Source organism: Martes martes, assembly GCF_963455335.1.
Source record: "Martes martes genome assembly, chromosome: 9".
NCBI lineage: Eukaryota > Metazoa > Chordata > Mammalia > Carnivora > Mustelidae > Martes > Martes martes.
Window position 1 is genome coordinate 57,314,219 of NC_137896.1, and position 23,066 is coordinate 57,337,284.

The following is a 23,066-nucleotide window of genomic DNA, read 5'->3' on the forward strand; positions in this document are numbered from 1 at the left end:
GACCAAACTTATCACTCTCTCCTCTGAGAAGAACTTAACCATGGAGCATCCTTGGCCTCAGTCCTTGGGCTGACCTCCTCACTCCCCAAATTGTCCCATCTTGTCCCATAGCTTTAAATATATCTCCACACGATGACTCCCAAAGATGTAATGCCTGCTCAGACCTCTACCTTTAACACTAGATTCTGTGATCCAGGAGCCTACAAAACATCTCCACTGTGCAGCCTCAACTTGACTGGTCTGAAACCCACCAAATATTCCTCTTAACAACCAGCTCTACCTCAGCTTTCTGCTTCTCTAATAATAGCAGCAGCATCCCTCCAGTTGGTAAAGACAAAAAAAGGTCACCACTGACTCTGCTCTTTCCCTCATAACCCACCCCAAATCCATTAGCAAATCTGGTCAGCTGTTCCTTCAGTATACAGTCAGATGCAGTGAACTTCTGCTTTCTTCAATCACAACTGAAATCCCTGGAGATTATCTATGAAACAAACAGAAGAAGCTTCTGAAAGATAAATAGAAGAGGTAGACCAGCTGGGGAGCGTGGAGCCCAAGCAATGGCACAGGGGTGAGTTCCCTGAGTTTTCTTTTTGCTTCATTCTTCTTATACTTAGCACTAGAGATTAATAACCAGAAAATGGCAACAAACAGAGGTCAGTCTAGATAAAGTGCCAGCAAAGGGACAGTCCATCATGACAGAAAACATTCAGACAAACACCACAGAAGATTTCAACAAAGTCTGAGTGAGGAGCCTGGATTCCCCTTCACTAGACTCCATGGACCACTCCAACACCCATGCTGGGTGGTGTCAGGGAAGAAAGGGAGATGAGACTTTCATCGCCACCAGGTGATACCAATCAACCCCTATCCTGTGGTGTCCATGGAGATGGAAAAGCCAGTAACCTGGAAATGACAACGATCACTGAAAGAAGTGCCCCCAAAACAACAGTTTATCTAAAGGACAAGGTGAGGGGCTGTCTAGTAAGGCAAGGAACTTTTAGGAGATATGCACTACTATGCTAATAAAACACCACAGAGTAAGACTTTGGCTCCCAACTCTACTCTCATCAGCAAGGACCAAGAATGGAGCCTAAGCTTTGACCCTTGACAGGCTATAACAAGGTGCCCCAAACACTCCCCCTTAAACACACACACACACACATACAAGGATAAAGGATGTGTTGGAAAAGGCTAAATAAGCAATCGGAACTTTCATCTTTGCAAGGATAATGAGGTGACCAATCACAGTGACAGGAGAGATCATGTGTGGAGCCTGGACTTCCACCCCTGTTAGGTGAAAATTAGACATTCCTTCCAGCTAGGGTGCTATCAGAAGAAGTCTCATGGAGAGTCAAGACCTAAACGAACACCCGTAAAGAGAACACCCCTTGCATACTCCCCAGGTCAGTGGAAGCAATGAAAGAAGCTGTAATTATTCAATCCTATCCCTTCTGGCCAGGATGATATCAATGGAAGCACAGTGGAAAGCCCGAACTCTCACTGCTGCCCAGTAGGACCATAGCTTCTCCTCATGTTAACACATACTAAGTGGGGAACATGGAATTCCACTCCCACCTGATTTTTATTGAGGCAGTACCCACCCCTTCTCCAGCAGAAGCAGTATCAAAAAGCCAACCAAAACAGAAGATCCAGAGTTTCATAACACAATACCCCCAAATTCTAGGTTTTAATTGGAAAAAAAAAAAATGACTGGCCATACTGATTAACAAGGAACATCTCAACTTCAGTAAAGATCACTCAGTAGACCCAGCAATGGCACCATTAGATATTTATCCAAAGGTTAAAACAGTGATTTGAAACGGCACCAGTACCCCAGTGTTTATAGCAGCAATGTCCACAACAGCCAAAATATGGAAAGAGCCCAGAGTTCCACTGACAGATGAATAGAGAAGATGTGGTATATATATATACAATGAAATATTACTCAGCCATCAAAAAAAAAGAAATCTTACCATTTGCAATGATGTGGATGGAGCTAGAGGGTATTATGCTAAGTGAAATAAGTCAATCAGAGAAAGACAATTATCATGATTTCACTTACATATGGAATTTAAGAAACAGAACAGATGAACATAGGGAAAGGGAGGAAAAAAGTATAAGATGAAGTCACGGAGTGAGACAAACCATAAGAGATTCTTACCTATAGGAAACAAACCGAGGATTGCGGGATGGGTGGTGGGTAGGGGGATGGGGTAACTGGGTAACAGGCATTAAGGAGGGCATTTGATGTAACGAGCACTGGTGTTATATGCAATTGATGAATCACTAAACTCTACCTCTGAAACTAACAATACACTATAGGTTAATTAATTGATTTTATATAAAATAAAATTTTTAAAAAAGATCACTCAGTAGATACTAACAGACAGAGTTAGTATTAGCTAATAAAGCTTTTGAATGAGCCATGATAAAATGTCCCAAAGAGAAATATGGATGTGCTTGAATTATATTGAAGAGAAAAAAAAATCTTGCCAAAGAAATAGAAGGTATAAAGAGGACACAAATTACTAATATCATAAATGAAAGAAGGAACATCACTGCATTTTTTGCATGGATTTTAAAGATTTATTTATTTATTTATTTATTTGACGGCGGGAGAGAGAGAGCACACATAGGCAGAGCGTCAGGCAGAGGGAGAGGGAGAAGCAGGCTCTCTGCTGGACAGGGAGCCCGATGTGGGGCTCGATCCCAGGACACTGGGATCATGACCTAAGCCGAAGGCAGCTGCTTAATCGACTGAGCCACCCAGGTGCCCCTTTTGCATGGATTTTTAAAGGGCAATAAAAGATAGCTAGATTTATCATGGTGAACACTTCATAATGTTGAATCACTAAGTTGTACACCTGAAATTAACATAATACTGTATGTCAAGTATATTGCAATAAAAAATCAATAAGCTGAGGGAAATTGGAAGGGGAGGTGAACCATGAGAGACTATGGACTCTGAAAAACCACCTGAGGATTTTGAAGGGGCGGGGGGTGGGAGGTTGGGGGAACCAGGTGGTGGGTATTAGGGAGGGCCTGGATTGCATGGAGCACTGGGTGTGGTGAAAAAACAGTGAATATTGTTACACTGAAAATAAATAAAAAATTAAAAAAAATCAATAAGCAGCCAAAAAGTGGGATAATAAAGAAATACTATGAAATATTCTATGCCTACAAATTTGATAATGTTGATGAAATGGACCAATTCCTTTAAAGATGCAATCTGCCAAAACTCAAGTAATAAATCCCAGTATCTATTAAAGAAATGGAATTAACAATTAATAATCTTCTTAAGCAGAAAACACCAGGCCCAGATGGGTTAACTGGTGAATTCTACCGAATATTTAAGGAAAAATTCTATCAGTTCTCTACAATATCTCAGATGATAGAACAGAGGTAATACCTCCAAAATCATTCTAGGAGGCCAACATTATTCTAACACCAAAATCAGACATTACAAGAAAACTAAAGACCAATATCTCTCATGAACACAGATGCAAAAATCATTAACAAAATATTAGCTAATTGAATACAACAATGTGTATAAAGAATTATGCACCATGATCCAGCGGGATTTATCCTAGATACGTAAGCCCGATTCAACATTTCAAAAATCAATTAATAAAATCCATCATATCAGCAAATTAATAAAGGAAAAAAATCACATGATCATATCAATAGATGCAGAAAAAACATCTGACAATATCCAATAGCAATCATGATTTAAAAAAAAAAAAAAAAGACACTCTCAAGCAACTAGGAATAGGGCACCTAGGTGGCTCAGTCAGTTAAACATCTGCCTTCGGCTCAGGTCATGATCCCTGTGTCCTGGGCTTGAGTCCCGTATCTAGCTCCCTGCTCAGCAGGGATTCTGCTTCTCTCTCTGGCCCTCCCCCTGCTTGTGCTCTCTCTCTCTTTCTCTCTCAAAAATAAATAAAATCTTAAAAAAGAAACCCAAGAATAGAGGGAAAGTCCTCAAATTGATAATGCGTATGTACAAAAATCCTACAGCTAATATTATGCATAATAGTGAGAAATTCGAAACTATTCCACTAATATTCAAGGATGTCCCTTCTCACCACTCCTTTCCAACATCACACTGGAAGTCCTTGCTAATGTAATGAGATGATAAAATAAAATAAAAGGTATATAGATTGGGAAGGAAGAAAGAAAACTGTCTTCGTTAATTGAAGACATGATCATCTATATAGAATATCTAAAATAATCTTAAAAAATACCTCTGTTACTAATAATAGCAAGGCTGTAGTAACCCTGGTACACAAAGTCAATTGATTTCTTATATACCAGCAATGAACAAATAAAATTTGAAATTAAAACCAAAATGCCATTTATGTTAACACCCCTAAAATTAAATAGTTAGGTATAAATTGAACAAAATATGTACAAGATCTATATGAGGAAAACCAAAAAATCCTGATGAACAAAATGAAAGGTCTAAACAAATGGAGAGATGCTCCATGTTCAATGGTAAGAAGACTCAGTATATCCTAAATTTAATTATAGATTCTATGTAATCCCAATAAAAATCCTAGCAGATTATTCAGTAGATATCAACAAACTGATTCTAAAGTTTATATACAGAGGTAAAAGACCCAGAATAGCCAGAACAATATTGAAGCAGAGGAACCAGGTAGGAGAACTGATATTTTTTTACTTCAAGATTTACTATGAAGCTGTAATAACCAAGACAGTGTGGTACTGACAAAAGAAATGACATATATAGATCAATGGAACATAATACATAGCCCAGAAACAAATGCATATAAACGTAGTCAACTGACCTTTGACAAAGGAGCAAAGACTGCAAAACAGAGCAAGGAAAATGATACTGGAACAACTGGACATCTGCATGCAATAAATTGAATATAGATACAGAGCCTACACCCTTCAAGAAAACTAACTCAAAATCGATCATAGACCTAAAAGTAAAACGCTTAAACTATAAAACCCCCAGAAGATAATATAGGAGAAACATAGATGTCCTCGGGTATGGCCATGACTTTTTAGATACAACACAAAGGCACGAACCAAATAATTGATAAACTCAACTTCATTAAAATTAAAAATTCTTTCACAAAAGACAATGTTAAAAGAATGAGAAGACAAGTCACAGAGTGGGAGGAAATATTTGCAAAAGACACATCCAATAAAAGATTGTGATTCAAAATATACAAAGAACTCTTAAAAATAAGAGGACCAAAAAATCCAATTAAAAAGTAGACAAAGGGACGCCTGGGTGGCTCAGTTGGTTGAGCAGCTGCCTTCGGCTCAGGTCATGATCCCGGCGTCCTGGGATCGAGTCCCACATCGGGCTCCTTGCTCGGCGGGGAGCCTGCTTCTCCCTCTGCCTCTGCCTACCACTCTGTCTGCCTGTGCTCGCTCTCTCTCTAACAAATAAATAAATTAAAAAAAAAAAAAAGTAGACAAAGACCTTAACAGAAACAAAGATATAAAGACGGCAAATAAACTTATGAAAAGATGCAACACATTATATGGGATTGGGGAAATGCAAACTGAAGCAACAAGATACCACTACACACCTATTAAAATGGCCAAAGTCCAGAACATTGACAAGATTAAATTCTAGAGGATTAGAGCAGTAAGAAATCTCAACTCTAGTGAGAATGCAAAATGGTTCAGCTACGGTGCAGGAGGGTTTAGCAGTATTTTATAAAATGAAAGAAACCCTTGCCATTCTATCCAGCAGTCATCCTCCTTGTATTCACCCAAAGGATTTGAAAAGTTGTGTCCACATAAAAACTTGCACATGGATGACTATAGCAGCTTTATTCACAATGGCCCAAACTTGGAAGCAACCAAATTGTCCCTCAACAGGTAAATGGATAAATAAAATGTGACACAACCACCCAATGGAATATTATTCAGGGATGCCAAGAAATGAGCTATCAGGCCATGAAAAGACGTGGAAAAAATTTAAACACCTATTACTAAGTGAAGAAAAAACAATCTGAAAAGTCAGCATGCCATATGATTAAACACAATATGACATTCTAGAAAACGTAAAACTATGAAGACTGTAAAAAGATCAGTGGTTGCCGGATGTTGGGGTAGAGTGGAGGTGAACAGCTAGAGCACAGAGGATTTTTTAAAAGATTTTATTTATTTATTTGAGACAGAGAACAAGCATGAGGGGGGCAAGAGACAGAGGGAGAAGCGGGCTCCCTGCTGAGCAGGGAGGCCAATGTGGGGCCTGTTCCAAGGACCCTGAGATCACGACCTGAACCAAAGACAGATATTTAACTGACTGAGCCACCCAGATGCCCCAGAACAGAGGATTTTTAGGGCACAGAAATTATGTTATATGATAACATAATAATGGATACAATACATATCATTATACATTTATCTAAACCCATAGAATATACAACATCAAGAGTAAGCCCTAAAGTAAGTTATGGACTTTGGTAATTATGAGATCTCAATGTAGTTTCATCAGTTGTAACAAATGTACCACTCTCTTGGGGGATGTTGATAATAGGGACGGCGTGCATGTGTTGCAACAGTGGGTATATGAAAAGTCTCTATATCTTCTCTCAATTTTGCTGTGAATCTAAAATTGCTCTAAAAATTGTCTTCAAATAGAAAATGGATAGCTTAGCAGACTTGACAAAAAAAATCTTCTAACCAAATGTTGTCTATAACTCACTTCAAATATAATAATTTAGAAATGTTGAAAATAAAAAAGTGAAAAAATATATAGCACATAAATATCAATTCAGAGAATGAAGGAATAGGCTATTCTTAGATAAAATAGATTTTAGAATAAAGAAAATTACTGGCAACATTAAATAATGATAAAAGGATGATTCTACCAAAAAGACATAGCAACACTAAATGTGCATGCATCTGACAAAAAGCAGGAAAATATGTGAAGCAAAAACTGATAGAAATGAAAAGAGAAGCAGATAAACCCACAATTATAGCTGGGGACTTCTGTATCGCCTCTCACCAATTACCAGAACAGCTAGACAGGAAACCAGCCAGAATACAGAAGAACTCAACAATGCCATCAACAGCCTCTAACTGACATTCAGAGCACATTCCATTCAACAACAGTACCTTTTTTCAAATGTCATGGAATACACAGCAAAATAGACCATATCCTAGGTCACAAAACAAACCTTATTAAATTTAAAAGAATTTAAATTGTACGCAGTATGGTCTTTGATCACAAGGGAATCAAACTAAATATTAATAACAGAAAGATTGAAAGAAAATCTTCAAACTCTCGGAAACTAAACAATACACTTCTAAATAATCTATGAGTCAAACAATCCGTCACAAGGGAAATTAAACAACACTTTGAGTTGAATGAAAATAAAAATAAATCATATGAAAAGTGTGGGAAGCCGGGGTGCCTGGGTGGTACAGTCTGTTGAGCACCCAACTCTTGGTTTCTGCTCAGATCATGGTTTCAGAGTCAGTGAGATCCAGCCCCACATGAGGCTCCATGCTCAATACAGACTGTGCCTGTTTCTCTCTCCTTCTCCCTCTGTCTCTCCCCACTCTCTAAAATGAATACATAAATCTTAAAACAAACAAACAAACAAGAACAACTGTGTGAAACAGCAAAAGCAGTGCTGAGAGTGAAATCTCTACCCGTAAATGCTTATATTAGAAAAGAGGATAAAATATCAATAATCTAATCTTTCACCTCAACAAAGTATAAAAAGAAAAGCAAGACAAATCTAAAGCAATCAGAAAGAAGGAAATAAGAAAAGGCATAGGTCAATGAAATTTAAAACAGAAAACCAATAGAAAAAAAAAAGAAAAAAAAACAATGAAAAAAAAAAGTAGCATCTTTGAAAAGTTCAACAAAATTAACAATCTTCTAACAATACTGACAAAATAAAAATAAGACACAAACTGCCGGGGTGCCTGGGTGGCTTAGTGGGTTAAAGCCTCTGCCTTCAGCTCAGGTCATGATCCCAGAGTCCTGGGATCGAGCCCCACATCGGGCTCTCTGCTCCGTGGAGAGCCTGCTTTCTCCTCTCTCTCTGCCTGCCTCTCTGCCTGCTTGTGATCTCTGTCTGTCAAATAAATAAATAAAATCTTAAAAAAAAAAAAAGACACAAACTGCCGATATCAGGAATGAAAACATGGGATATCACCATAGATACTGCATTCATAAAAAATAATAAGGGAATATTTTGAACTCTATACATAAAAATTGTACCACTTAGACAAAATGAACCAATTCCTAGAAAAACACAAACTGTCACAAATCACATGTTAAATACATAATCTGAATAAGCCTGTAATTATTGAGGAAATTAAATTTATAATTTTAAATTCCCTGAAAGTCAAATCTCCTGACCCAGATGATTTCACTAGTAAGTTATATCAAATATATACATTTAAAGGGAATTAGTAACAATTCTCCACAATCTCTTCCTGAATACAGAAGAAGAGAAGACACTTCCCAATTTACTTTATGAGATCATTACTACAGATACTTAACCTAGATGAGCAGTAAAAAAAGGAAAACTACAGATCAATATCCTTCATAAATACAGGTGCAAAAATCCTTAATAAAATATTAACACAGAATTCAGCAATGTGTAAAAAGAAATATTTATCATGAGCATATGTGGTTTATTCCTATGACAAGAGGCTGTAGTTCAGTATCTGAAAATCAAGAAATGTAATAGACAATATTAATATGATAAAGAACAATAATATTGTGACCATATCAACGGATGCAGAAAAAAATTAACAAAATTCAACATCCATTTATGACAAAAATGCTCAGGAAATAAGGAGTAGAGGGGAACATCCTAGAGTTAATAAAGAACATCTACAAAAACATAAAAAAATAAATAAATAAAATCTATAGCAACATCATACTCAAGGAAAAAATACTGAACTTTTTCTCCTGAAGACTAGAAATGAGGCAAGACTGTCTGCTCTCACTGTTGTTATTCACCATAATATTGGAAGCTATAGTGCATGCCAAAAGGCAAGAAAAGGCAATAAAAAGCATATGTTTGGATGCAAGCAAGGAAGAAATAAAACTGTCCCTATATGCCAATGACATGACTCTTTATACAGAAAATCCCAAATAATGTACAAAAAATAAAACAAAACCTCCTAAAGCTACTAAGTAAATTTAGCAAGGTCTCAGAATACAATGTAAGCATTAAAAAATCAATTATAATTCTATTATCAATAAACACATAGAAACCACAATTTTAAATACATTAGCAGTTGTAATTGCTCAAAAATTGAAATACTTAGATGTAAATCTAGTAGTACACATTCAGGATGTGTAAGCTGAAAACTATAAAATGCTGATGAAAGAAATTTAAAAAGATCTAAATAAATGGAGAAATATATTGCATTCACAGATTGGAAGACAACAAAATAAAATTAATTCTTCCCAAATTGATAGAGGCAATTCTGTCATCCAAGAAACATTTTTTTATAGATATAGGAAAGACTATCCTAAATTTCATATTGAAATGCAAATAATCTAGAATAGCTAAAATAATTTTGAAAAAGAACCTAATAGGAGGAATCATTCACTCCAGCTTCAAGATGTAGCTAAACTCATGAGGATGATGTGGCATTGGCAGACAGACCGACATATAGATCAACAGAACAGGACACATAATCCAGAAATTGTCCCACACAAGTATAACTAATTATATTTTAACAGGTGTACAAAGGCAATTCAATGGGGGGAAAGACAGTCTTTCCAACAAATGGTGCTAAAGCAATGGAACACACATTCGAAAAATTGTAAATCATACACTTTACACAAAAGTAACTCAAACTGGATCATAAATTTAAATGTAAAACATAAAACTTAAAAACTTTTGGAAGAAAATGGGAGAAAATCTTCAGAACCCAGGGCTTCGTAAACAGTTCTCAGACATGACACCAGAAGTATGATCCATAAAAGAAAAACTCCATAAATTAAACTTCATCAAAATTTGCAACTCTTACTCTGTGAAAGACCTTCTTAAGGTTATGAAAAGACAAACTACAGATTGGGAAGAAATGTTTGGAAAACACATAATAAAAGACTCATATCTACAAAATATTTAAAAATCTCAAAATTCACAATAATAATTATTTGATTAGAAAATATGTTGATAATTATTGTGCCCACTTTGGCAGCACATATACTAGAAAATATGCTGATAACTATTGTAAGTGTTTGGAAGTTTCTATAATGAAAAATTTTTAAAAACTACAAAAAGGGAAAAATGGTATTTTAAGGTACATAGCAGTCTGGACATAAGGGTTGTATTTTATTGTGCTGTGTTACAGGCATTGTCCACTTGATAGATGTCCTTACTGGTTGTTAAATAATTTTAAAAGGACCATGCCAGATTCAGACAAACTTTTACTTCCTAACGTCTTTGTGTTAGCATCTGGAATATAGTAAACTTCCTCATTTGCCTGCCTGATTCCACATTTGACTTTCTACAGTCTGTTAACAATGCAGTAACTGGAGAAATTCTTTTACAACACGAATTAGCTCAAAACCATCCACTAACCCCCTTCTCCTCTCATTCAGAACATAAGCCAAGGTCCTTACAACTTGCCCAACCTCCCCCATACCATCCACCTCCCTCACCATCTCCTCTACTCTCTACTCACTCTCTCTCTTCCTGCGGTGCTGCTACTTTTGTGTTCATTGCACCCATCAGGCATGTTCTAGCCTCTAGACTTTATATCTCATGTTCCCTCTACCTGGAACACTCTTCAGGACATCATATGGCTCACTTCCTCACCTTCTACAAGTCTCCACTCCATATCATTTTCTCAGAGCCAAACTCCCCTCTAACCACATTACAGAGTTCTTATCACCCTCATGTCTGTCAGTCCCTTGTTTCCAGCCTCTTTCCCTGTTTTGTTTTTCCAAGGCACTGTCATCTTCCAACATGCTCTAAATTGACTTATTTTATCTTGCCTTATGTGTCTCCCCTTTTCAGAATGTCAGCCAACTGGGGACAGAGATTTCCTTCTGTTTTGTGCTCTGTTGCTCCCCAGAACCTAGAACAGTGCCTGGCATATAGTACATGCTCAATAAATATTTGTTGAATGGATTTTAATCAAAATTACTAGATAAACAGTGGCAAAGCTTGGCCAATACAGATGGTAGTATTAACTATCTTGTACCAGGATGATGGTGATCTGCTAAGGATAATGATAATGAATACTAGTTTTGAAGTCCTTATTCTTTGCCAGAAACCCTACCAAGTGCTTGATGTGACTGCACACACACACACACACACACACACACACACACACACACTTCAAAGAGCAGGAAGCATTTCACTGGGGAAGTTATGATGAATTCACCTGCCCTCATGAGGACTTATTTCCAGTGCTCTAAATTGGTATATTGCCATAAAAATGGTTGACATTTCTTGAATGCCAGCGACATGGCAACTACTCTGCTAAGCACTTGTACTATTATCTCTTCTTATTTTAACAACTGTGTGGGTTAAGACTATACTAATCTCCCCTTTACCAACAAGTACAGTGAGCTTTGTGGAGATAAAGAAGCCAGAGTCAGGAAGCACTGGCTCCAGGTAGTGAACACAGACACACTGGCTGGAAGTTCAGCTTGTAACTTCCACAAAACTCTTACCACAAAAGCCAGCCCCTGTGCTAAGTACTCTCTGTAGAGCATCCACCTAGTCCTCAAAAAGAGGGATCAAGGAACCATGACAGGTTAGCTAGATGACAGAGCCCATTCGGTCAGGGCTGGCCAACTCAAAACAGACATCACCTCTCTGGTCACCTTATTTAATATTGAGATTGCCTCCACGCATACACTATCACCTTTTATTCCCTTCCAAGTACCTGACTGACTTATTTTGTCTACCATCTGCCTCCCTCCTATAATGAAAGCTTCACAAGGGCAAGAATTTAGGGCTGACACTAAAGCACCCAGAACAGTGCCCAGGATACAGTAATTCTTTGACATTTTTTCCACTGGATTGAGTAAATCTCTTTCCTAAGAAAAGATCCACAGCTTGGAGCAGAAGCAGTAAAATTTAAAGGTAAGAGAGACCCACATAAGCTCCTTGCTCTCTTTTTTGTCTGCATATTCTGCATGGAAGAAGGAAACTGACCATTATTTATGTGCTTTTGAGCCATGGAGACTTGGAGGTGGGCACAGAAAGTACAGAGTGTGAGTATAATTCTGAAGAAGAGCTTGGGTCCTCAGAAGTGTTAGCAATGAATATCTACAGTGCCCCAGTAGTTCTTGTCAGAGGTGATTTTGTGCCCACCCACCCTAGAACATTTGGCTACGTCAAGAGACATTTTTGACTGGCACAACTGAGGGGTGCTACTGGCATCGAGTGGGTAGAGGGCAGGGGTGTCACTAAAAATCCTCCAATGCACAGGATAGCTCCACAACAAAGAATTATCTGGCCCAAAATGTCAATACTACTAAGGCTGAGATAGCCTGGCACCAAGAGTTTCTCTATGACTGGAGAAGATTTCTACTTCTGAGTGTGGCTGACATTTTAATAGGTATCACCAGAAGCCTCCGTAGAGGCTGGAGCCTGTCCTCCATGAAGGGAAGCCAAGCCATATGCACAGTCTTGTTTACAGAAGGTAATCTCCCCCATGAGTGCAGGGATGTTATATAAGCTGTCAATCAATCCTTAGATGTACATGAATCAATTGTAGGGAACACAAAATAACACCCTCTGAAAGAGTGATTTTTAATTTCAGCTTTGATATTGGGCCCTGGAACTGGAAAGCCAACTAACTGTATCCTCATGAGCTGCAGCTGTGGAAGGCTGAGTGAGATGCCCTGTGGGTGCCTCCAACCTGAATGCAAGGGAGCCTTCCCTGGGTCACAGATAAAAAGTCAGCCAGAAATCGGGAACTGTGGGCACCCTGTAATATTGCACTGTTTCTGTGGCCATGGCTGTGTAATCCCAAATGTATGAATGAACAGTGGGTCACGGAGTGGATGTTAAGGTATTTCTCAATACCCAGGTACTTGACATTTATAATCAAAGAAAAAAAAAAAGGACCTGTAATTTCCATCATATTTTTGCAGTGTAGTTTTTTTCCTATATAACTAAAGCAGAACAGAAGAAGTTTGGTAAATTTAAGACAATGTCCAGATTTACCATATTTGAACATGAGGAAATTAGGAAATAAGACCCAGCTACACCAGAATTATTGATCCGGAAGCTGGAGGTCATCCCAATGAAATTAGATACCTAGGACATGCTGATATATCTTCTTAGTTATTTAAGTATTTTCATTAACTTTAGACTCAAATCTTAATTCGTTTCTGTGCTGTTTAAAATTGTCAAATATAAGGGCATTTATATTTGATCTTGCCTGGTATAAGGCAACATGTGTGTGTGATTTTTTAAAATTTTTGTTTATTTATTTGACAAAGAGAGAAAGAGATCACAAGTAGGCAGAGAGGCAGGCAGAGAGAGAGAGGGGGAAGCAGGCTCCCTGCTGAGCAGAGAGCCCAATGTGGGGCTCGATCCCAGGACCCTGGGATCATGACCTGAACCGAAGGCAGAGGCTTAACCCACTGAGCCACCCAGGTGCCCTGTGTAAATCCTGTGCCCTTGTGGACTCCAAGTCCAAGTCCAAGCTGCTGGCTAATCACAAAGGTCTCAAATTCCTTGCTGCCCATTCCTTAAACATTCTGTATGAGGGTTCACACCCCCATCATTCTGATGCTCTGCCCCTTTATGAGCATCTCTGCTTTCTGACCTCTCCTCTTGGAAACGGAGAAGGAGGAGGAAACCTGAGGTAGGGCTATTGTCAGGTGACAGAACGTGCAGGAAAATGGAACAGTTCCCTGGGGGAGGAAGGGCACTACCAGGAAGGAGGGCAGGGCCTTAAGGTCCGATCCAAGGGAACAGAAAGTAAGCAGGAGTGAAATACAGAGCAGCAGGCCTACAAGTCTCAGGCCAAACCAGCAGAGCATGTGGGATTAGGTTTAGAAAGAGATGCCTCTGTAGCTGGGTCTTCAGTGCAGACAGCTATCAGTGGTCATGAAAACTCTTGCATTATCCCATCTTATCCAATTCCTTCATGCCCCTCTCATTCTCAGTCACTCTGCATTTGTCACTGAGGGCTACCAACTCTTTCCCAAGAATCTCTCCACCACCGAACCCTGTGGCAGGGCTGACAGCCTGCTCATCAGCGGGCTTCTCAAGGCTTCTTTTTCTTTCTCTTTTGTGGGTGGTTCTATGCTTCTTTCTTTCTCCCCCTAAATATAATTGAAATTTTACCATCTCTTTTTCTATGACTTTTTTTGTAAAGATTATATCTTATATCAAAAACTACCTCTGTGGGTATTATGCTTAGCAAAATAAGTCAATCGGAGAAAGACAACTATCATATGATCTCCCTGATATGAGGAAGTTGAGAGGTAAAGTGGGGGGGTTGGGAGGTAGGAAAAGAATAAATGAAACAAGATGGGATCGGGAGGGAGACGGACTATAGGAGACTCTTAGTGTCACAAAACAAACTGAGGGTTCCCGGGGTGGAGGGGGGTAAGGAGAGGGTGGGGGGGTATTATGGACATTGGGGAGGGTATGTGCTATGGTGAGTGCTGTGAAGTGTGTAAACCTGGCGATTCACAGACCTGTACCCCTGGGGCTAATAATACATTATATGTTTATAAAAAAATTAAAAAATTTTTAAAAAGTACCTCTGTAACTCTTCATCAGCATCTGCTGTTCTAATTAAGGTCTTTCAGGGAAGTCAGTTGTACACAGCAAGCTATGGGCTGAATTATTTTGCAATGGTTTTCAACTTTAAAATGTTGAAATCCAAACTAAATCCCCATCCTCCACCTTCAAATGTGACCCCCTCCTCCTACTGCTCATATTTCTGCCCTCCTTACCAAATGTTCTTAGCTGAAGTCATGCACAGTTCAGTGCTTGCTGGCAAGCAATGAGGTACCATGGCATAACACAACAACAAAGAAAACCTATCCCTACTTTCTGATTCACACTCCTGTAAATATAATCCAAAGAATTAATACAAATTATGACATGGTACAGGCATAAAATTATTTTGATTTTAAATGTTTTTACCTGTTACTTTTTTCATTACATTAGTTTTAATGTGGAAGTAGCAACTAACATATTTAAAATTTTAAAAATCATTGGGTAAAAATGTGGAGAAATGCTTGCTAACTTAGAAACATGTTTATAACAATTAAAACTATGTAAAATATGCATATAAAAGGATTGGCAAGAAATACTCTAAAATAGTATTTATCAATGGGATGGAGGTGACTATCTTACCCTTTACTGCACATTGTTTAAATTGTTTAAGTGTTTATGCCTTCTTCAAAAGGGAATTTCTTCATCATCCTAGATTCCTCCAGCTTTGTTTTGTTTAGCTACCTAGTTTTACACATTAACTCTTTTTTTTAATTTTTAAAAATATTTTATTTATTTATTTGACAAGGAGAAAGAGTACAAGCAGGGAGAGCAGCAGGCGGGGGAGAAGGAGAAGCTGAGCAGAGAGCCCCCAGTGGGGTTCCATCCTAGGACCCGAGATCATGATCTCAGCCAAAGGATGACACTGAACCCAGGCATCCCTACACATTAACTCTTTAAATAAACCTATATCCATTATTCCTATCCCTATATCCATTATCCATTATATCCCTATATCCATTATCCATCATCCAAATAAACCTATATCCATTATCCCTATATCCTTGCTGCCCTGTCCTCATCGGCCCTGAGGACATGTTGACCCTTTAAGGGATCAGCACTTGCTCCTAGCCCTTCTCCCTTTTCCTCCTCTGACTAGAGAGCTGGCAACTCTAGGTCCCAGCCCACCAAAGCCACATGACACTGCTCTGATGACTACAGGATTGGCAGAAATCCACTGGAGAATTCTAGGGACAGGCTGCTCTTCTGAAGGTGGAAGAACATGGCGTCAACTGTGCATTTTTTAGCTCGTTAGTTTCCTGTCACTTACAACCTAACACATGGCTGACTAATATCTTGCCTACCTGCCTCCTTCCTGTTCTAGTCTTCTATAATCTGCTTTGCCTTACAATTTTGTGTAAGGGTGAAGAAAGAGAAGACCGGAAAAGAATACGAAATAAATAAACATTGACAATAAATGCAAAGGGCAGCTGACATGTGAAAGCAGTGTTGAAGGCCGAAAAATTATTTTTAAAAGTATGGAAAACAATTTAAGAGTAATCTAAGTCCACTTAGTAAAGGCTTGAAAAATTCCTACACACACCAAGAGTTCCTTAGGGCACCAGGATGAATACCACAGTATAGGGTAGCAACGAGGCTCCCCCAAAGTTTTCATTTAGCATTCAGTCTCTAGTGGGTACACCAGTGAGCCAAACACACAAGATGTCACTGCCATGGAGCTTAGAGTTGAACTGGGAAGTAAATACATGAACAAAATAATTACACAAGCAAACAAAATCTGTGCTACGGATAGTCATGGCTCAGTATGTTTGGCTCAGTCAGTAGAGCATGCAACTATTCACCTCAGATTTGTGAGTTCTAGACCCACATTGAACATGGAGCCTACCCAAAAAAAAAAAAAAAAAAAAAAAAAGAATGGTCTTGATAACGGAGAAGCTGGTTTAGCCCATGTACTAGTGGAGCAGAGGGCTGGCAAGGAAAACTTCCATAAGAAAACTGACCTATGCACTAGCTTGGGGGATGAGCCTGCTTGTTAGAGAAACAAAGGGACGAGGGGCAGGGAAGAAAGGAAGAGCTTTTGGAGAGGAGGGACCCCCACATCCAAAGCTCCCAAAGCAGGAGGGCAAACACTGATTCTGAGAAACACAAGGAAGCTCATGGTGTGTGTGTTTGTTCCAACTCACCAAGAAAAGGAAAAATTACTTTCATATATTCTGCTTAAGAAGAAAACCAAGGAGCTTTTGAACTAAGTCATTCCATAGAGATACATAAGCATTTACTAAGTACCATGCACTATACTAGGTTCTGGGGTATAAATATGAGTAGGATACATTCTGTGCCTTTAGGGAGTTCCAACAAATAATAAAGAAACTAAAGTAAACAATGGCAGTTGCTTATAAGGAGCACTTTGATGTAGGTGTGGCCAAAGGCTGTGGGGACAACAACGAAATGATTAATTCATTCAGAGGCTCAATTACCTAGAAAATTAATCTATGTTCTGTACATCATTACCAAATGATACTGAATAAAAGAAATATGACTGAGTCTAATCATGAAACGAACCACAAAATCTAAATTCTGACAGATATCAAAAGGTAATGGAATTGTTTAAAAGACTTTGAAGTATACAACCCTACTTTAACAACCTCTCTAGGCTTGGGCAACCATTCAAATAACCAGATTTGCGCATAAAGAAATTTTAGGGTATCTGTTTGAGGCAAAGATAAATAAAGGAAACACTGAATTAGAGCTCATCAGGATCAGATAGAAAAGTAGAAAAGGTCAACATAACGTTAAAATTCTTCTTTTGTTGAGATCCAATGAGAAGACTTGTACTTAAGAAGATTTAATGGCAAACATTAAAATCTGCCTTTTCATTCACTTAGTTTAGATGATTATCAATAAACAAAATCCAGAGACTTGGGCCTTTGCATTAGTTCTGCCAATAATCAGCTGTGTGAAAACAGAATCACGTGGTGTCTCTGAATCTCAGTCTCCGTATTATGAAATGGAATAATTTCATCATTTGCATCTGATGATTGCAAAACAGTCTTCCAGAAAAATTAGATACCACTCTTTTATTTTCACTGATTTCAATACTGGCTAACTACAAGTTACAAAAACTCAGGAGAATACAGAGCCATTTTACCAATTATTTGCCAGGCTGGAAAGCACAGATTTTACAAATAATACTCTCAATTTAGCCAAGATAAATTAGCAAATGTATAATGCCTGATCATTATAAGGCTACATGAAGCCAAAGACTGGCTATGGAGTGTAGTAAAGATTAGATGGCCTCACTAACTAGGAAACATGCACATTCAATCAGGTAAAACCCTTCTAATGATATCTATGGCCCTTCTCTTGGATAAAGGAAATCATAAGAAAAAATCACCCAAATATAATGTCAGATATCATTGTACATTATTATGAAGGTAAATGAAATATGGGTATGCTATTTCTATTGTAGGACATACTTTTTCCCATCTCAGTCATTTTTGCTAAAGTGTTTGATAAAGTTCCTTAAAGTGAATAGGGAGTTACAATATGTGAGCCAAAGAGGAATCTGCTAATTAAAAACAAAAAAAAAATTGGAATATGGTTTTGTCATCAGATCCAAAAAATGACACAGTAATTATATGCAGTGCTACACAATAATTCTAAGCATAATTGCAGTATAATTTTTGTGACATGCACTTTCTATCCATCTCCATCATAATTATTATGTTTAGATCATGTCACCTTGTTTTTAAAGTTCTCTTCTATGTCCTTAAGGTTCAGGCTTTTCAAATATGTAGAGTCATTTTAAAACATATGTACCCCACAATACCTATCTCTTCACAGGACCTGAATATACAAGTATCAACGAAAATCCTAATATTTATGCAAATACCTAATGATGTGGAAAGTCAACCCTGTACCACTTCTTAGTCCATTTTACAAAAATAAGAATATCAGGGAAATACTTATTTTGCAACTTTTTGTAATACAAAATGGTTTCTCCTACTCTTTGCTACGCCATCTCTTCTCTTATCAATGAGAAGGTCCATGTCACACAGGATGCAAAGGGCTTTGACAAATGGAAACTGCCTTGTGCAGTTTTCAATGGGAAAGAGCATCCACACTGCATGTTCTCAAGGCCAAAAGCCACAGGCATTTTAAGCACAAGCAACTTTGATGGATAGGCATGGCTGTGTGTCAGTGCACCTCTTTTCCTATCCAGACCCCACATCCACTACATAAAATGTCATGTTAATCATGTGATCTAAGCAGATGGTATATCCTTTGAAGAACTTAAAATTATAAGGTATAGATATACATATTTTTGTAGAAAAATTTAAAAAATGATGTATGCCGTAAAGATTTGTTAAGATTTATGATGGTTAATCTTATGTGTTAATTTGGTTAAACTACTCATAATGGGGGTGGGCCTCATCCAATCAGCTGAAGGCATTAAGAATAAAGATTGAAGTTTCTTTAAAGACATTCTACCAGAGTTTCCACCCTTTAGAGTCAAGACTGCAATGGCAACTCCTATCCAGTCTATAGGCTTGCCTTACAGATTGTAGACTTGCCAGCCTCCACAATGGCATAAGACAATTCCTTAAAATCTCTCCATCAATCCATCAATCCATCCATCAATCCACCCATCCATCCATCAATCAATCAATCATCCTCACTCCCCAACCTCCACCCCCACCCGTATACCTCCTACTGGTTCTCTGGAGAATACTGATTAAACAAGTCTATCCAGAACATTAAATATATTACTTATTATCTTTTAAAAAACAAATATTTGTGTTCCTGTTTATGACATTGGTAAATTCTGAACCAATTCTTAGTTTTAAGATTATGATAAACACCCTTTATTAAAAACTTCATGAAACCAGCTAAGAATAAAGCTGACATATTGAGCTTAAGTACTTTCTCTAAAACTAGATTTAAGTATATATTATGTATTTTCCGTATAAATTAAGTTTGTGTACTTTCTATAGAACAAATAGTATGAAAAGACAAAAGAAACTAGGTAATTATGACTCTCAGTTAATGATATTTTACTGTTCTTCTCTGAGTTATCACATATAACAACGTTCAGTCATTTTATAGGAAAAGAGTAACATAATCATATTTGTATGTACAACAGCTGCAAAAACAATGTTGTAAAAGTAGGGTATTTATTATGATTACTTGTTGTTGTAAAACTAGTTTCAGGTCAGTTCTTCCTAGTATCACTATTTCCACATCATAAAACACACTTAAAAATATCTTTATAAGTAGCAAGTAAATTACAATGGCTTTACTTCTATTTAAATATTTTTAAAGATTTTTATTTATTTATTTGGCAGAGAAAGAGAGAAAGCATAAGCAGCGGAAGTGGCCAGTAGAGGGAGAGGGAGAAGCAGGCTCCCCACTAAGCAAGGAGTCTGTTGGGGGGTTTGATCCCAGGAGGCTGGGATCATGACCTGAGTTGAATGCAGATGCTTAACGGACTGAGCCACCCAGGTGCCCTACAATGGCTTTACTTTAAAACCTAAATTATATTCAATTAGAATTATAAATGGTGTATTAAAAAGGCCTCCTATTATTTTATATATAACAGATTGATACCAGAGAAAATGTTGAAATGATATATGTTAATTTTTTTTTTTTTCCAAAAAAAAGTCCCTCTCAGAGGCGTTCTGTGGACCGAGGTACTTACTAATAGCAGAATCATAGGAGGTTGAGTTGTGCTCTCCCCTCATAAAGGGATATGGCGACAGGTAAGCATGTGCGCAGTTCTTGGATACTGGCTGATTGGCTAGAAAGGAGACCAAACAGAGGTAGTTGTTATTGAGAAAATGAGAGAAGACTTGTTCCCAACAGAAGAGAAATGTGGGATCTGGGGTGCACAAGCTAAACAAACTGCAGGTTAGATCAACAAGTTCAGAGGACAGTTGAATGAGGGGGAAAAAAATCTCCCATCAAGCAGCTCAGGGGACCTGGAAAGTGGATTTATCTAAAACATCTAACTCATGATATAGTTCAGTGCAGAGAATGCCCCTAATATCACCTTAAAATTAAAGGCACTACTCTTTATTTATTTTCACAAACATATTCTCCAGTTCCTAATTTGATGTTTAGTGCATATTAAGTTTTCAAAAAGTAATTGCTTTAAAAATCTAATAAATTTAGATTTAACCTTGATCAGTTCTGAATAACATGAAAGTATTCTATATTCTATTTTTAGGGAAAAGATGGAAATGATAGGTCATACAAGTTAATAATTCAAATGCATTTTTACTATTTGGAAAAAATACAAGAAAAAACTTTTAATGTTGTTTGAAAACTTGAAGATTTCACTACGTACTCTTTAAGAAGGAGTGAAATTCTTCCTTCCTCTAAGTCCTTGGAAAAGTGTTCCTCTTGCATAGTCTGACTTACTCTATCAGTCTAAATAGTTTTCATTGGAAGATACTTTTTCTCTTCCCCAAAATGTCTGTGAGAAAGCCTGTCAACTATTTCTTGCAAAATTTCATCTCATTATTACTTGGTTCCTTTTACACATGCCTACTTGCTGTCAGCTTGCTTGCCTTCCAAGATCTCATATTTTTATTATGTATTCTTTATTATATATATAAATGTCATATTTTGATAAATCACAGGAGTATATACCATATTTTGATATATCGCAGGAATATATGATAAGGAGACTAATAATTTCAGCCTACAATAACCTTTGGGGTAAGATAAAAGATAGTTATTTTCAAAGATTAATATAATATAGGAAATACAGTGAAAAGAATGTATCATATTTTTAAGAGGCTTTTCTACTTCAAAAGAGAAATTTCAAGTTTCTATGAGAGAATGCAAACATCAAAAGCCAGGCATTTCTTCATATTGCCCACAAACTTGGTTGAAGCCCAAACAGAGTGAGCTTTCATCCACTGCGGCTGGTAATTAAGTTTTATTATTTAAAAAGATTTTGTTTTAACTTTAAAGTCATGAATATAAAATTACACATCTCTATTTCTAAATTTTTAAATTTGAGGTTTCGAGGGATAACCAAAAAAAAAAAATTATTTGCAACATAGTAATAATAGACACTTGAGAAAAATACTATAGGTAATATCAAGGGGTTTTGTTTTTTGTTGTTTTTATTAAAGTTAGGGTGTTTTAAATCAGAACAAGGAAACAGCATATAATTCAGTTTTGCCATAAATATTCAGACTCCTACTTTAGGTTAGAAAATAAAATAATTATTCATGTAGCCATTTCTACCTACTGAAAAAGAACCACTTCATGAGTCTTTTGAAGATGTCCTATCAAGATTCTGTAGTTAAGAATCCAATCCTGTCTTGTAAATGATCTGTACTAAATAAGAAGCTTTTCATTCTTATTTTAATGACAAGGGGGAAAGTAAAGCTAAATTGCACTTACTGTACCAGAACTTCCAGATACTGGAATCATTGTCTTCCACAATCCCATTAAACCAACATCTCCAGAAGAATCCTTCGTGGTGGAAAGTGATGTTCTCTATCTACACAGAACACAAATGAAGTAACTTGCCATCAACACAAAGTACATAACTTCAGTTACCATATCCAGGAAAATGTTAAAGCAATGCATTTTATCCCAAATCGTAATGGTCAGTAGCTTTCTACCTATCTCTTCTGGGAAGAAGAAATAGGGACTCCACCACTACTCTCTGATTTCAAGAGGAAGGCTATCCTCATCTCTACCAAGTACATCAGTATTTGGAAGAAGAAACGCACATTCTGTTCACCTGAACACTTCCCCACTTCAGTTGCAAGAAGCCAATAATCCGATCCAAAGGCCACCAAAAAGAGCAAAACCCCCAAAGCACCAAAGAGAGCCCCAAAGAAGATGGCAATATTTAGTCTCATTTTCAAGGCACTGGTTTCCCTCTAAATAAAATAAGAAATTTAAAAATGGCAGACACTTAGCTTCTCAATTAAAAAAAGAAAACAAAAGAAAAGAAGAAGAAAGATTTTTTGAGTAAGCAGGATCTTCTTGAGAAGCCTCTCCTAGCTCATGTTGTGGTGGCTTCTCACTTACACCCCACGGGTGGATTTGTGTTCCCTTTGCTCTCCCCTGGAGGGACTCCAGCCCAGCAGCTGAGAATGGCCATCTATTTTAGGATACTGATTGAGAAGCTGTCTCTCTCCCCTGGGGATCAAAAAATAGCTGACCTTCCCTTGACTGTAGAGAGGAGTGTCAGGAGCTGGTTAGAATGACCATTATTGCTGTTGGGTGATCCATAGAAGTGGAAAGAAGATGCAGTGGTATGAAGTCATTGGCAGTATTGACCCACCATCTTAAGTGTCTGAACAAGCCTCTCTTAGTCTAGAATGACCATTACAACCCTGAAGCCAAAGA

At 37.6% G+C, this 23,066-nt stretch overlaps 1 protein-coding gene across 2 annotated transcripts in view; it reads right to left on the reverse strand.

Moving 5' to 3' along the window:
- The window catches only part of TMEM182 (transmembrane protein 182), a 58,049-nt gene extending 35,226 nt beyond the window's left edge, over positions 1–22,823 (reverse strand). Inside the window, exons 1-3 of one of the 2 annotated variants that reach the window (XM_080814565.1) lie at positions 22,442–22,823; positions 22,107–22,206; positions 20,389–20,487 (exon numbers count right to left, since the gene is read on the reverse strand). In XM_080814565.1, coding sequence (XP_080670691.1) covers positions 20,389–20,487; positions 22,107–22,206; positions 22,442–22,573 — 331 coding nt within the window. In that variant the 5' untranslated portion in view covers positions 22,574–22,823. The remainder of the gene's footprint in view (positions 1–20,388; positions 20,488–22,106; positions 22,207–22,441) is intronic. The other variant, XM_080814566.1, reaches the window with a different exon arrangement.
- Between the last annotated feature and the right edge of the window lie 243 nt (positions 22,824–23,066).